We start from the raw sequence: 16,735 nt of genomic DNA on the forward strand, positions 1-16,735 counted from the left end.
AAACATCTTCCCATCCGGTGCTGTGGACACGTGTAAAAGCAGAGGGTTGCGAAAATCAACATTAAGCGGGTAACTCAAGGTCAAGAGCTCAGAGAAACGTGTCCACATAAGTAAACAGAACAGGGCCTGCCACCAGCATTGGGGACAGAGGGGACAGAAGGGAGAAGGCAAGGAATCCAAAGGGCAGGCCGAATAAATGCAAGGTGCAGTCCGTCAAAACACGTAGGCAGTTTAGCGCCCCGAACTAAGGATGGAGCACGTTAGAAAGGCTTAGGATAATAATAATAATAATAATAATAATAATAATAATAATAATAAATAAATAAAATTATGACTCTTTCCCTTACAGAATAGAATGGGGCTAAGTTTTCTTGGATTTTGGTAGAAATCCTTAAGAACATCCTTCATATGGAAATTTATGAAGCAGGAGATAGTCTTTGTGTTGGGGGTGTCCACGACCCCGTCAGGTTTGCTGATTTGCCATAAGGACTCACAGGACTTACATAGTCATACAGCCAAAGACCATATTGCAGTAAAAGGATCACACAGTAGAGACAAAAAAGGGAAAACGTGCATGGGGAGAAGTCCTCTTCCAGAGGAGTCACAGAGGATGTGCTTAACTCCTCCAATAATGGGTTGGGACAGCACAGGCGAAATGTTGTCAACTAGGGAAGCATTAGACTCAGTGCCCAAGGTTTTCACGTGGGGATGGTCATCTAGGCACCCTCTGCCCGGCATGTCCCAAAATTCCAGACTCCCCCAAATAAAGCAGGTGTTTGGCATCAGCCACATTGTTTCAACAGTTTATGTGCAGTGAGTGAGTCACTTATAATTTAGGGGAAGTTTTACATCAGTGCGGAGAATTGTTTGCCCGCCAATTTCCTCGATGCCAGCCCAGGGCCAAGCCCGCAGGCGGTACTTCTAAGGAGAGATGGCTCAGACCTGTTGTATTGACCCTTCCCATAACCATTCCCCCCTTTTATTTCCATTCCAGATGTGGCTGGCTTTGTTTGCCAATGGTTATCTAGAAACCTGTCTGTGATAAAGGTGACTCAAATGAGTTAAAGAACCTCACCTTGCATGGTCTGAATTTTCAGCTCGTACTCTAGAGTTTCAAGGTTTTGAATATATTATAACAGGGTAATTCCCCAAAGCCGACCTTGAGGTGGACTGCTCAGCTGGGACTAGCTCCCCTGGGATGTGTGTGGGTTCTCCAGTGACCAGATGTACACCCTGGCATGTAAGAGACATAGTTTCAACAGTGCATTTCTGAGTGAAGTCAGAGGGGGCCAGAAAGAGAGAAAAGTTGATGAGGTTCTTCAACTAAGAAAATGCCACAGGCTTCACCAGCAGCCTCTCACTTTCCTGAAAGTGTAGTGTCTCTGGGACATGAGCAGAGAAGTTGGATATTAATTGCATAGACTATTCAATGACACCCAGCAAATTTGGATGTCTTTGATTGCCTAGGGAACATGGAAGGGCTTTTGGATCTTCATTTTCCTTGGGAGGGTGGGGTATGGATCCTCAGAAACCAATGTTCTGTGGTATAATTTCCTTTTTTTTTTTTTAAGTTTATTTATTTTGAGGGGGAGAGAGAGAGAGTGCATGTGAGTGTGCATGGGAGGGGCTGAGAGAGAGGAAGAGAGAGAGAATCTCAAACAGGCTCGGACTATCAGTACTGAACCCCACGAGGCACTCGAACTCACCAACCATGAGATCATGATCTGAGCTGAAATCAAGAGTCAGACGCTGAAAGGTCTGAGCTCCCCAGGCGCCCCTGGTATAATTTCTGATAGCCCCTCAAGGATACTCAAGAAACTAGTCTGATAGGTCAAGAGGAGCAGGCTGCTGTCAACAAATGAGCTAACGTGTCATGCGGGGATATAGTCCAGTGCACACAGGCAGACCAAACTCAGTGGACTGAATGGTCAGATTCAAAAAGCAAGTGTGAGACAGGAGGGCCTGGGAATGAAGATCCGGAGTGCAGAGCCAAGACTCGGCCGTTACATATCGATGGCTTGCTAATTTAAAATATTCACACATTGAGGGGCGCCTAGGTGGCTCAGTCGGTTGAGCGTCAGACTTCGGCTCAGGTCATGATCCCGCAGTTCGTGGGTTCGGGCCCCACATCTGGCTCTGTGCTGACAGCTAGGAGCCTGGAGACTCCTTCAGATTCTGTATCTATCTCCTCTGCCCCTCCCCCGCTCGTGCTCTGTCTCTCTCTCTCTCTCCTCTCTCAAAAATGAATTAAAAAGCAAAATAAAATATTTATACATTGTGCTGTATGGCAATCCCACAGTAATTATCTCCTTTGATCTTAAGAACCCCGTGAGGTTATTCTTTTAGTTATGGGAAATGTCACGTTAAAATGCAAATATTTAAAATTGGTAGCAGCAGCTCTTAACCGTCAGAAACAGCTTTAGCTGCAGTTGTAAGGCAAAGCATTACTGGGAACTGGACTGAGGTTTGACGTGGAAAGTAAAGTAAAGGCACACTGCTTTGGGGAACCGGGCGGCCACTCTTTCTGTCCCATACCCTCCAAAAAACTGTTGTAACTTTGACCCGATGTGACAAAGGGTAAGAGTTTTGTAAAGTGCTGCTTCCAACGCGCAGCCTCAGAACACACTCCAAACGAACTTGTTCTGCTGCTGGTTTCAAGCGCAAATTAATGAAATACCGGCACTCTGACCACCACACCGAAGGACCGGGAAAAAAGGGTGGGCGAGCCTAGCGGCCAAAGGAGAGGAAGCCAGGACAGGGGGCGGGTCTTCCGTGGCGAAACCCTTGCACGTCGCTGATTGGTGGAGGCGATAGGCCGCGAGGGTGGGTGTGTCCCGGGAGGCGGGCGCGCGCGCGCGCGCGCGTCGGAGGACCGGAAAGGAGGCGGGGCCGCGGCGGCGCGCGCTCCCGGAACGCGCGCGGGCGCAGGCGGCGCGGATCGCAGGGAGCCGGTCCGCGGCCGGAACGGGGTCCCCCGTGTGCGTGTGGAACGGGGCTCGGGGCAGACGGTCGCGATGAACACGGTGCTGTCGCGGGCGAACTCGCTGTTCGCCTTCTCCCTGAGCGTGATGGCGGCGCTCACCTTCGGCTGCTTCATCACCACCGCCTTCAAAGACCGGAGCGTCCCGGTGCGGCTGCACGTCTCGCGGATCATGCTGTGAGTGCGGCCGAGGCCCGGCCGGCGGGGCGGGGCGCCTGGACCGGGCCGGGGTGGGCGTCGAGGCCGGGCCGCCGCGCCGGGGGCGGGGGGGCGCCGCGGGGCAGGGCGTCCGCGCCGCCCCGGGGCCGCCCCCACCCTCCCCGCTGCCGAGCGGCCGTCGCCGCCGAGGGCGGACGCCCGGGTGGACGTCGCGGGCTTCCCGGCTTCCCCTCGAGCTCCCACCCCTCCGCCGCAAATTCCCGGGCTTGCTCTTAAATTTTAATTTTGAGTGTTACTCAGGCCAGTGCCTCCGCTTCCTTCCTGTTCCTCACTTCCCCCCGCCCACGCCTGGCCAATGAGGGAGCAACACACCAGCAGAGCGGCGGCGCCGCCGCCGGCCGCGCGCTGCCCGCCCGGTGCGCCGCCCGCTCGCCCGGGCTCCGGTGCGGTCCGCCCCGCCGCTGGTGAGCGCGCGGGGCCGGCCCCGCCGGCCCCCCGCCGCTTTTGTCCTTCCTGCCTCTGCCGGCGGCGCTCGCCTGCTGCCGCTTTGAAGTTGGCTGGAGGGGTCGGGATGCGCCGAGCGCGGTCGCCGTCCCAGCTCCCCGATGCGGCGCGGTGGAGATGGTCTAAGTCCGCCGCGTGAATAAATCGGCGAAAATGCCAAAAATGGGATTCCAGAATGACGTTGTCATTTCGTGAATGCTTTTGGGTTTTTTTCCTTCATAATGTTGGTTCTCTGGCACTTTTTTTCTTGGATACGTTGCTTTTCCCCCCCTGGTTCTCACCTCTTCTCTGTTCCATCTTGCATCAAGTTCACTCTTGTTCTTCAACGTCAGTTTCCTTGATTTCTTTGTCGGAGTGGCAGGCAAGCCAGTCCTCTAATCGCCGACTCCACCCCCCGCCACCACCCCCTTTTTTTCCCCTATTGCAGTTTATTAGATACTGTGTTTTAGATTCAAATAGACACAGGAACTGTTAGCTGGTGTTAATCTTGAGCAAGTTTCGTACCGTCCTGGACCTTAATTTCCTTTTGTCTAGAATGGAAATAATACCCAACTTGCAGGCTTGTTGCGCGAGGATTGAGATCGTAAAGAAAATACATTCTTCACCTGGCCCAGACACATAATAAGCACTCAATAAACAACAGTGGTTATCACTTTATCTTAGCTTCTTCCACACCACCTGTAGTCATCTGGAACCTTCTACGCATGCTATCAAAGTGCTTTACAGCAAGTGTTTACATTTTGAGCAGTTTTTACACCCCGCTAGGGATTCTTTGTTAAGGTATATGAATATGGCGAAAGACCTCATTTTGTATCAGATTAACATTTTTATCCTGTTTTCACACTTACAGGTTTTTCTGATTTTTACTTGTTTCTCTCTGGGATTGCTGTTCCACCTGTGCGTCCAGCTTTATGGAATTATGTGAATTGTATGTGCTGTTATATTTCAAGGATGATAATACTTTTGTCTTTATTTTTAGAAAAAATGTAGAAGACTTCACTGGACCTAGAGAAAGAAGTGATCTGGGATTCATTACATTTGATATAACGGCTGATATCCTTTAAGAAAATGTTTTATTGCTTTCTCTATAGTTGTATAATGATACACATGTTGCTTAGTGATTTTTGACTATCTCCTGAATCAGCCATACTTTAGTTTCTTTTTTTAAAAATATAATTTATTGTCAAACTGGCTCCCATACAACACCCAGTGCTCATCCCAACAAGTGCCCTCCTCAATGCCCATCACCCATTTTCCCCTCTCCCCCACCCCCCATCAACCTTCAGTTTGTTCTCTGTATTTAAGAGTCTCTAATGGTTTGCCTCCCTCCCTCTCTGTAACTCTTTTTTTCCCCCCTTCCCTTCCCCCATGGTCTTTTTCTGTTAAGTTTCTCAAGATAAACATCTGCACCCTTTAGTTTCCATACCTATGTTTCTATTAGTAAGAGTTTTCATACCTTTTCATTCACACTTTGAAAAAAATTATTTTTGGATTCTTCAGTTATCATTTTATGAACCTACGTTAAATTGTTTACAGAAACATTAACTAGATTGAAAGCTGTAAGAGAGTTTGAATCTATTTCGGAAAGAAAAAACCAGGTTGTTTGGATTACAGAAAGAAAGATGTTACCAGTGCTCAGCCTATGTAGATGGAATCTTTCACGTACAATCCCAAGTAAAATATCCATATTTTACAGTAGCAGAGAGAAACCTAGGTTAAAAAAGTGAATTGGCATCTCTTAAGGTTTAGAAGATCGTTATCAGAATGGTCATTGGTAAACTGTATGAGCATTTTGCCATTATCGTTTTTTTATAAGTACTTTTATCATAGTCAGAAAAATCTTAATATTTAAAGGAGTTAATTTAAAATGAGGATGATTTAATATTTTCTCTTTATCTTGAGTTTCTACCTTTGGAAACTGTTCATTTTGGCCAATCCAGTCTTCTAGGGTCTTGGTAGCATTGTTCCCTGCCCCTTCCAGTGCAGTCACCTGGCTCTTTAAGACCTCGGTATTAAAATTGGCTCTGGTGATGGCACTGTCTGAACTGGGGTAAAGCACCTGTCTGTCGAAGCAGATAACATTCCCGGAGACTTTACCTGATACGGCTCTTTACTGCCATGGAATTACTTTAACTGGACTTTTTAGAAATAAAATGTTGAGTTTAGAAAGAGACTAAGAATTCGCTCTCTAGACACTTTTTCAGGAAATAAAGTGCACCGTGACCACAGTCCCATGGTAAACTTGGTATGTCTGCTTTTGAGTCTTCACGTCATTTAAAACTAGTAAGGAGCTTGGATCTCTTGTGAAAGTAGTAGCTTTGTGTACCAGGAGAATTCCAGTGAAATTTCCTCATCTCTCAACAACTGTACATATTCAGTCTCATTTGTGGTTAAGTCAGCTTTTCTTAATGCTGCTGCTAAACTTGAAATTGTGCCCTTTCTTCTAAAGAGCTATCCTAGACTTCTCCGTTCTTCTGCAGTAGTGTGATTCTTAGCGGATACACATGTCTAAACGTGGAATGAAATAGATGTGTTGCTGTCGGTATGAAAACGCACATAATGAAAAGACTTCACCATTTTCATATAATACTTAATAAGAACGCAAACATTAACTCCGTTCATTCCCCAGTGACACAGCTCTTGTGTTGAATCCCCATGAATTTTTTTTCCTTCACTCTGATACGCTGATGAAATCAAATTGGTATTCAACTGCATATTCTTACCAAAGCACTTCATGGATTGAGACATTTTGATCTCTGCTGGCATGTGTCCAAAAGCAACGTGGACAATTTATTATACTTCGTGTAATTAACATGAGCTAGTTCATGTTTGCTTATCAGTAAATTTAAATGGCGAGGGCTGGTTATCCTTTAGAACATCCATGGAATCGAAAGTGCTTGAAGGATTAAATCCTCTTTCTTTTAGGCTTAGTCGGTGTCACAGAAAGCTAAATTTTGTATTGCTCTGTTATTATTAACCAAAGAATCTCAGCTAGTAATGCCTAGAGGTGTGGGGTGATAATGCTAATAATCTTGCTGATATATTTTTCTTTGAAATGAGCTAGATTTTACAGTATATATATATATATATATATATATATATGTATACATATATATATATATATATATATATATATATGTATACATATATATATATATATATATATATCATGTATTTTTACTAAATTAGTGTCTCACTATGTTTCTGGCCCACCTCTCCTTTTTTTCTATTTTAGTATTAGTATTGTTGTGGATAATTATGAACAAGAGTGGTTTAAAAGTGGTATGCTGCCTCATGATTTATATATTCCTTAATTTATTTACATCTAGAGAACATATTTGATTGGAATGTTAAGCAATTGTTTCTTTATTTATCAGCAGAATATTCAACAAAAAATAATGTAAGTATATATATATATACACACACATATCTAAGTTTTAATCAGTCTTTAAAACCTCATTAGTTAATAGATCATTAAAACCTCATTTTATTTATTTATTAATTTATTTTAAATGTTTATTTATTTTGAGAGAGAGAGAGAGTGTGTGTGCTCGTGAGCACATGGGAGAGGGACAGAGAGGAGAGAGAGAATCCCTAGAATCCTGCGAAAAGGGAGATCATGACCGGAGCTGAAATCAAGAGTGGGACGCCCAACTGACTGAGCCACCCAGGTGCTCCAAGAATATAAATTTCATATATTCAGAGTATCTGACCTGAGGAGTTTGGTAAAAATCACAGGCCTCCAGAGAGGTGATTCTACTAAGAAAACATCTCCTTTGGTAGCCTCTGTCTTTTTTCTGCTTCTGTAGCTCTCTAGTATTGTCCCCTGATTGGGGTGCAGACGGGGCAATCCATACGAAAAACCGTTCAGAGCTATTTTTTCCTCTCTTACGGATCTAGGAAGAGTTGCCAGTTTTTCAGTTCATTAGCTTTTTACTGGCTGTTAGGATGGAGTGGCCACTTCGAAGCTCCTCACGCGCCATACTGGAAAGAAGTTGATCTGTATGTTTCTCTGTTTAAAATAAAAGGGAAAGAAGCTTTACTAATACTTGCAATACGGGCTGACGTTAATATTCACACTCAGTCCCTAAGTCAGGTGATTACATGTCTCCTGCAACATGCAGCGTCCCTGGAGGAAGAGGAGGAATTCAGCGGGCAGGAGGGTGACCACACTGCCTGCATTTCTTCATTCATTCATTTTCAGCATTTTGTAAGGTGGTGCAGTATAATCCAATTAAGTGGGTGATATTACCTATTTCTTTTAAGTTTACTTTTATTTTGAGAGAGAGCGTGCAGGGGAGGAGCAGAAAGAGGGAGGGAGGGAGAAAGAGACAGAGAGAGACTGAGAGACTCCCAAGCAAGCTCCATGCTGTCAGTACAGAGCCCGACATGGGGCTTGAGCCCACGAACCGTGAGATCATGACCTGAGCCAAGATCAAGAGTTGGCCACTTAACCCACTGAGCCGCCAAGGTGCCTCTGATGTTACCTATTTTTAAATAAACGAATCCTTACAAAATGGAAAAAATGGTTGAAAAGATTCCTGCAAAGGAATCACAGGTTGAAAATGTGAATGGTTCAACCACATGTAAGCAACAGGAAAGGGGCAGAGCTGGTGGGTTTCTTTCTCTTTGGAGCTGCTTAGCCACAGTGGATTAAAAAAAGAGAGAGCTGAGATCTAATAAAAAAGTTGGCTGAGAAAATTCAGCATTGGTCAGGAATACTATTTGAAATGCAAATTTGCCTTGACTATCAGTGATGATATCGTCCGAAAGTAGTAACGTGTACTGTGCACATCATTTGTAAATAAAAATGCATCTTTTGGGGTTTGTGCTCAAAATAATTTGTGATCGAAAGTCTTTGGTGACCATTTCCAATGATAAGGTCAGAAAGGATGTTGCTGAATGCTGGGTGTACGAGGAAATGGGGGTGAGGCATTGCTGCTCGGGTGTCACACTCTTCAGGCCAAAGTTTTCTTTCCACAGCTTTGACTGGAGAAAGGTATGTGAATCAGCAAACTCTGTGAGCTGTATTTACAGCTCTCATTACCCATGTATGTAATTAAAAACTGTAAAGGTGACAAATGTTTGAATCATGTCAGATTAGTTTAAAATCCATCTAAATATTTCTATTTTTCTTCTCATGTGAACTATTTTGATAGTCTTACCAAGCCGTATATCTCCAGTTAACCTTTGTCTGCTGGGAAGTATTTTCCTTTGCTTTGGAGTTGTATGGGATTCACCAATTATTTACTTAAAAGTAGTCTTTCTAATCATAAACTAGACTTTATCAGAAGTTTTGTAATGAAAAGCTACTAAACTATTAGGTTAAAACACTACTAAAATTGTTAATTTGTAGATTGAAACTTACTGGTCCATTTTGATTTAGAGTTTTTTTTGCAGATAAGAGTAAGGGTTGAGATATTTGTATGGAATGTCACTAAAACAGAAATCCCCTGAAAGTGTCAAGTGAGTGATTGTGATAAATGAATTAAAGTACAAAAGTGAAATCCATGGAATTAAAATGTGCTTCTTTGTTATTTCACCTAAGTCACTCTCGTGTTTGTTACCATACAGTCTGGAGGTAAATTCGTATTTAGAGATGAGTCTACTTCTGTATGTTATTTGAACTATATTTCCTTTCAAGGGATGAAAAATTGATCAACTTTATCTGTTGATTGGTTTGATTAGTTAACTGCAATTTTTAGTATTTCAATTCATTTTACATTTATTTTGAGCATACCTTTTGTACCACAAAATTTGTTAGGCACTCGGATTATTGGGTTGGAGGAGTTTTGGTCCTTGTCCTTGAGAATCAACAAAATGTTAGAAGGGTCATTTAGAAAAACTTACTCTGAAGGTAAGAGTAATGACTGTATACACACATACTATTCTACAGGTCTCAACAAATTATCCAAATTTCTGTGTCACCTTGACGACAGGTGTACCTAAATCATATTCATAATTCTGGTTTACCCCAGTGTGACTAGTAAGTTAATACAACTTGGAACTTTGACACATCATTGCTTTGGTGAATGAATAAATGTATAGAAGATGTCATTTCACTTCGGCATATCTTTGTATGTTCTTCAGTCTCGATGTTTCTGTTTAATCTTCGCGGTTTTATGGTGAAGATTTGAAACCTCTTAGAAATTACTTCCACATTCCTTTTTAGTGAGCACAGTCCCCACATGCTAGCAGTTGGCCTCCCAGGCTAATAATGCATAATAGCTTTATAAGAACAGATGTCTTGGGATTTAGTAGTGATCACAAATGTGTTTTGTCTTCATTTTATGCCCCTCATTTTCCAAACAGAACTTGCTTTTGATGTGTCAAAATAGCGGTTTCAAAGAATTGGCTTCTAGAATGTTGACATAAATGAAACAAGATGTGCCTATGGTTAATTTAAGGGAAAAATATTTAGAAGGCTTCATTTCTTTAGTGATTCTTCGATAATTTAAAGACCTTGGAGATACGTAAATATTCATAATCTAATCTGGCTGCAGTGACCCCTGTTAACAGTGTGACGGACCAGGAATAGTTGCCTCAGTTTCCCTGACACTGTGCAGAGTCCACACTGAGCTGGGCAGGAGAGGTGATTTACGAGAATGCTTTCCTTCCAGGGATTCTAATAATCCCTTCTGTGTCTCCAAGGGCCTCTCTCTGGAGAGCGAGTAGGTCTACACCCTCGGAGTAAGCTGTGGGGGCCCTAAGTGACAGTTGCCTTAGCAAAAGCAGTGATTTCCTGGGAGATCATCTTTTGTCCCAGCAAAGCTCGACTTCTTATGTGTATCCTCTTGTTATTGTTTCGTGTGCTTTAAGATTTCAGCAATTCCCTCAAAAGTTGTATTATTAATATAAATTAAACTATTTGCTTAGCACTGCTTTGAATTTGAAGTGACAGAGATGAATTTCTGATGAGCTGTCTAATTCATTTTCATTTTAATGTAGGCTCTCAACCAAGTAGTCCTTTGGGACAAGATTGTTCTGCGAGGTGATAATCCAAAGCTGCTGTTGAAAGATATGAAAACAAAATATTTTTTCTTTGACGATGGAAATGGCCTCAAGTGAGCAATTCTTTGTCCTTTACTTGTAATTGTCCGGGGGAGAGAACGATGTAAAGTATTTTTTATTTTAAAGAAAAAGATTAGAGGGTACAAAGAGGACAGTTGAGAAAGAAGAAACGTATACGGATCCAAACCAGAGGATTGGGTAGAAATACTGTCATAGTAACTGGGGTTTAGGAAAAGCACACAGTTTCTTGCAGTATGTGAACCCCAGTCACGCTCAGAAAGCCCTCAGATGCTTCTAGTCCCAAGTGCGCAGGGGGCCTGGGCTGTCCCACCTGCGGTAGGACTGTGGTTGGCAGGGGGCTCCTTAGGGAACATGGGGAGGGAAGTTCTCGGGGACCCTTAATGGAGAAATAGTGCATTCATCCAGGAGGTGACACTGAGGGCTCTTGCTGTGCTTCTCTGAACTCCCCTGAACCTCAGTGTCCTTTCACACCCAGTGAAGGAATTAGAATGGCTGGTCTTTTGGGGTCATTTTTAGCTCTTAAGCTCTGCGAGTAAACATTGGAAAGGATTTTAGGGGAGAGCTGTTTTAACCAAAGCTCTGGTTTTGCAGACGAAAAATTGCCAGCCGTGAGAAATTGTGATGTGTTCACAATCTAGATAAGGATAGAATTAGATTGCAAATCATTGCCTGCTGGCATCTAGCTCAAATCTCTTTATATTCTCTGTGTTTTACTCATTTAAGCTTTTTGGCTGGTGGTTCTAATAACTGTAACTGAGTGAATTTAGGTAGGTCATCATGGGATGCCTGCAAATAGAATGCGGGTCCCTGGGATTTCAGAAGACGAGAAAACTTCTGTTGATAGATGAGGGTTCCAGTTACAAATAGCTAGTTCTATAGTATTTGAGCCTCAGTGCTTGAATTAAAATGTTTTCTTTGAACTAAAAATGTTTCTGCTGACATCCGTTTATTATTATATCTTTTTATAGGGGAAACAGGAATGTCACTTTAACCCTGTCTTGGAACGTTGTACCAAATGCTGGAATTCTACCTCTTGTGACAGGATCAGGTCATGTATCTGTCCCATTTCCAGATACATATGAAATAACGAAGAGTTATTAAATTATTCTGAATTTGAAGCAACATATTTTTATACTTAATCATATCTCATTTTTCTCTTCCCTTGTATCTTCATTTGTTTTTTGGTTGTTACTTTTTTGGGGGGGGGCATAAGACTAACATCAAAAGGCATATTTGAAAGGTTAATGTGCTATTTAGACTCAATTTTACAAACAAAACACACACAAAAGAAGGCCACCAGAGTGGAGTATTATAAAAATAAGACAACTACATAATAAAGATTTGTAACAAATTTATCTTGGAGATATTCCCGTATGTCCATGATTCTTTATGGAATAGAAAGTGAGCATGAAGAGTTGTTAAAACTTTTAGGCGCCTGTGGAGTTATGAGAATGCTATTTTATGCCTTGCATTCATGCAGGTTCACATCGGATGTGATTCAGAAGCGGACATTGTCTTTGAGGGTGTGTCTCATTACTGGAAGCATTAAGATGGTTATTTGTGAGACACTGGTTTATAAAACAGCCAAGAGGGACAGGATTTTGTTCCATTTGTCTTAGGAATGCCCCATGATGCTTGGTTTTCTTACAGGTGACGAGCAGCCTTCTCCACTTAAAGACTAAATACCTCTTTATAAGCTGGAAATCATTCTAACTCACTTTAAAGTCTCTTAAGTCAACCAAATATGTGTGTCTCAGTGCTTTCTCTAAAATTGTTCCTTTGTATTATATCTTTGTGTGAATTTTTAGCATTGCCATTGAAAGTTGAGAACGTTTGCATGGTTTACCTTCTGAGTTAAGTTTGTTTTCGTGAGCATGCCTCGTGCCACTGAGTGGTAATTATTTAAAATTTTTTGTAGGTCCCCATTTTAATAATTATTGCGGTAATAATAATCAGTATTTGTTGGTGTGCTTTTCCACTTAGAAGCACTCTCATATGTTTTACTATGTGTTCTCCTCGATAATCTAATGAGGTAAGTAGTTCGAATGTGAGGTCTTTGCAGATGAAGAAACTGACACCCGGAAGTTTATTGAATGCTTTGCGGTTACCTAGCAAGGAAGGGAGTTAAAAGTTCCCTCAGATTAATTCTCTAAGCCTGTCCTTTCTCCTGTAGCTCTGATTACCGGCTAATCAGAATTCACTTACAATTTTCATTATGTTTTCTGTGACCCTGGACCCTCTTTCGGCCTCTCCTTAAAGCGGTTTCCCGTCCTGTATGGAAGTGACTAATTTTCAGGCTGCCAACAACTTCTACAGAGAGGATCTCTCGTTTCATTCTCTGCATAAATTAATTTTACTTTGTGAAAAGTAGAAGAATCCAAATGTATATAGAAATAATTTAAATGCAGAATAATACACGGTTGAATATATGACCATATTTAACATGATTTTTTCTTACTGTGAACAAATAAATGTCCTCAAGGAAGCAAGTACAAATCAATTACCCTTAAAAGCAAGACCAGACACTGTAGTTACACTCTCAGCAGTAACCAAAAAGGGCTGATGTTTTCTAAGAATAGGTTTCAGCTAACAGTTGTTCCATTTACCTCCTATGAAACACCTCCCCGTTTCCTTACATTGGTTTTAGCGGTCACTGTGTGTGATCCCGTGGTTTGTGTCAAAGGTTGCAGGTGTCTGATCACCAATACCAGAGTGGATGTGGCCCCCAGCTTCTTCATTCAGCTGTTCAGGGTCTCGGTTTCTTTATCTGTAAGACGGAGTTGGAGAGTCCTTAACTTAAACAGTGGTTCTTTTATAACCACAGGAGTCTGAAATGCGTGGTATCTGTTCAGCAGAGACTGAACAGAAAAGCCATTTAGTAATGGGACGACAGGAAGGCGACCAGAAGACTAACACACAACTGTTCCTCCTGATTTGACTTTATTTCTGTTAGATTTTATACCCAGAAAATTTAACTTTCTATAGTTTGTACAGCTACTACACGTGGAAGCGTAGTATCCGTAGGTGTCTCGGCTGAACCCCAGGGTGCATCCGTGAAGGCGGGCACCACAATAAGCCTGCGGTTCCAACCAGGTGCAGGCGCCCGTGTGGTGGTTCCCTACACCTCTGTGATGGCGCTTGTGTTAGGTTGCCGGAGATGAATGTTGAAGTTCACTTGAGTTGAAGTTTATTTGACCAGTTCGCCCGCTTCTTTGGAGTTGGGTGAGGAAGAGGAGCAGAAAGATCCCAGTAGCACAATGGTTAGGTTTTGGTTTTTACTGAACTTCGGGCAACTGCTCAGGACAAGGATGCTCCAACGTGGGAATAAGAAACCTCTGTCTCAGGAACTCATTTTTGGGTCGCATGGCTTTGTTGGTTGACTGTGATTCTTCATGAAAACAGATGGCCTTGTGTTCAGTTTGATCGGCATATCATCTACCTTAGTGTCTGTGTTTTCAAGAAGTCTTACGAAGTCCAAGGCTTCAGATTGAACAGAAACCTAAGTGTTAGAAATGTCTGAGTCCAGAGAGGATCTTGGGAAAGGAGAACGATTGCAAGAAACGTACCTAAAAGAATTCTGGTTAGAAGCCAAGTAATTTGCAGTTGGCTCACATCGTCCTTTTCTGTAGCAGGTTAGCCTGGAGAAGCTCTGTCGGTGCTTTTTTATTTCCCCAGTTGATTACATTTGGTTTCTTGATGCTTAAAGGAAAATAACAGAAAACTGACACTTCAGAAATTCCTAAGGGTGTAATGGGAAAGTGGGTGATTGTAAATTCCCTATTTTGGAATTGTTTTACAGTTCTTTGGTGGGTCTGGCCGGCTTAGTAATAGCACGAAGATGGGTCTTTAAGGTTGTATCAGACATTTCCCCCCCCAATATTCTATCTAAAGCTTCGTGATTGAAAGCTTCGGGTCTTTGAGGTATAGGTTACTGGAGGTGCTATTTTATAATGTTTTGAATTGACGTGAGATGAGTGTAGGGAGAAAAACCGTAAGCTGTGAACTTTGGTAGTAAAACAACACCTATTTGTTTCAGACACTTTGCTTTTGGTAGAGAGCCTGCCTATGTTCTGTGTGACTGCCAGTGGGTTTAAAGAGGTCTCTTTCAAAAGTTGCACGTTTTGAAGCGATTTAGGAAATTGTTTACAAATAACAGATTCGTAAGAAAAAAATTCATGAAAATACTGAAGATGTGTTTGAGGATTTTCGTAATTGCAACAAACAGCCTTTTTTTCTAATGAAGATGAATTTTGTTTACGAGTAGAAGTGTGCATTTTAAAAGACTTTCAGATACATGCTTTTTATGTCAAGCTGCTGAACTAGAAGAAAATGAAGCCAAGTTGAGTAAACTTAAGTTCTTGTTTTTTTTTCCCTTTTGTGGGGTGGGTGGTGGGGGGAGGTTATTTACATCTAAAATATCTTCTCCAGACACTGTATGCTCCTTTCCTAGACTGTAAGCTCTTTGAGGGCAGTCCTGTCGGATTTGTCTTTGTATCTTTCCCCGCGCCTAGCACAGTGCCTTGCACGGACCAGGCGCCTAATAAATACGGATGATGAATGCAGTCCTTTGTCTTTGTGGCCAAACCGCGGGGCCGCTTTGTTGCCGACACTCTCCCTGCCTGGTGAGTGCCCCCGGTGACGTGGGGTGAGTCTTGTTTCCTTGTAGACCCCGAGGCCAGGATGCTGCTGCTCCTGCTTCTGTGACCAGTGTTCTCCCAGCCCTCACTTTTGATCGGGAGCCAGCCAAGGGTAGTGAGTGAAGGAGGAGTGATCTGGAAAGTGCTTTACTCTAGTACGAGAAAACCACAACCTAGACCCGACTCAAAATCTGCAAGATGCGTGCTTAGCTCCTGAAGGAATTGCTGGGGAATGCGGGTGCCTCCGTGTCAAGGTCTGGTTTGCCGAGCCTGCACCGGTTTGGCCCCCAGCCCTCACACGTCTGGCTCATGGGGCTGCACTGAACCTGGGCATTTCCAGAAAATTCCACCTTTTATCTATCCTTTATCTACCTCAGAAGAGAGAGGAGTTTCGAAGAAAACAGCGTTTCCCAGGGAACTCAGCCAAAGCAACTCCCTCAAGGATAGAGAATCAGCTGACTTCAGTGGGGACTTGTGTTTAAAGCCTAAGCGTATGTTATTTGGGAGGACACGAGAGGTCAGGCCAGCTTTTGGCTTTGTTTTCTTCAAACCTGGGCAACCCCGCATCAGAACTTCAGTGCTTAGATCTGTGTCGTACTCGCCAGGTCATAGGTTAAAGCAAGAGTCCGGGGCTCAGTAAACCGTTGCCTGATTCCTGAGTTCTTCCTGCAGAGAGAAGAGTGAGTGCATGGCTTTGGCAGGTGTGCCCTGTTCTACCTGAAGAGACCTGGAGCTGAAAGTAGCTTCCCAGCTGGGCCTTCCCCTCCCCCGAGAGAGTAGCAACGAGGCATCCCCTTTCTGGAACGTGGGTGCTTCCCACACATCCCGCTGGTGCATCTGTTGAGGGTAGCTGGCAGGAGGCATCTGGGAGGAGAAAAGTAAGCGTGCTGATCGGCAGGGGATCCGTGAGACACAGCCTCTGCTCTTCTAAGGCCACCACTTCTGCGCCCCTCGCCCCGCTGCCTTGCAGGCTCGGAAGGGCTGTAACCTGCCTGGGAGAGGAGGGGAGTACGAATCTGAAGGGTGGGAGTTGGAGGAGCGGGGAGGAGGAGGGTTCTGAGATGCGAATCCGAAAACAAGGGCATTTGGGCGTAGAGGGCACCGCATCCCGTTAGAAGAGCCCCCCACGTTTGTTTGAGAAGTTGGGGGCCTGTCCCATTGCTGCAGCCCCTGCTGCTAAGACCCCCGCTGTTGTATTACCCTGTCTGCCGAGACCAGGCGGGCCTGAAATCCTCTGGGATCACGTTCACCTCTAAGTAATGTTTTACCAACGCTTTGATGTTGGGAGAGACTGACGGCTACCTGCTCGCTGCTCTCATCTCGGCATTCGAGAGCTCAAATACTTACTCTGCGTTAATTCAGGTCCCACTAACTGCTGTCATAGAGAAACCTCAAAATTTGAGTAGTTCATTTCCTGCCTTAA

General features: G+C 43.5%; 1 protein-coding gene across 1 annotated transcript; it reads left to right on the forward strand.

Annotated features, from left to right (window-relative positions):
- The first annotated feature begins 2,886 nt into the window (after positions 1–2,886).
- SPCS3 (signal peptidase complex subunit 3) lies at positions 2,887–15,237 on the forward strand. The gene is made up of 5 exons (XM_023252310.2): positions 2,887–3,157; positions 4,623–4,696; positions 6,967–7,043; positions 10,592–10,707; positions 11,644–15,237. The coding sequence occupies exons 1-5, from the start codon at positions 3,015–3,017 to the stop codon at positions 11,774–11,776; spliced, it is 543 nt and encodes a 180-aa protein (XP_023108078.1). The 5' UTR covers positions 2,887–3,014; the 3' UTR covers positions 11,777–15,237.
- Positions 15,238–16,735: the final 1,498 nt, after the last annotated feature.

This window comes from Felis catus, chromosome B1 (genome assembly GCF_018350175.1).
Source record: "Felis catus isolate Fca126 chromosome B1, F.catus_Fca126_mat1.0, whole genome shotgun sequence".
In the NCBI taxonomy this organism is placed as follows: Eukaryota; Metazoa; Chordata; class Mammalia; order Carnivora; family Felidae; genus Felis; species Felis catus.

What these genes read in the sequence shown, in the direction of transcription:
- SPCS3 (XM_023252310.2), top strand. Translation starts at nt 3,015, where the DNA reads ATGAACACGGTGCTGTCGCGGGCGAACTCGCTGTTCGCCTTCTCCCTG. An exon ending in CACGTCTCGCGGATCATGCT is followed by an intron (nt 3,158 to 4,622) that starts GTGAGTGCGGCC and finishes CTTTATTTTTAG; the next exon opens with AAAAAATGTAGAAGACTTCA. An exon ending in GACGATGGAAATGGCCTCAA is followed by an intron (nt 10,708 to 11,643) that starts GTGAGCAATTCT and finishes ATCTTTTTATAG; the next exon opens with GGGAAACAGGAATGTCACTT.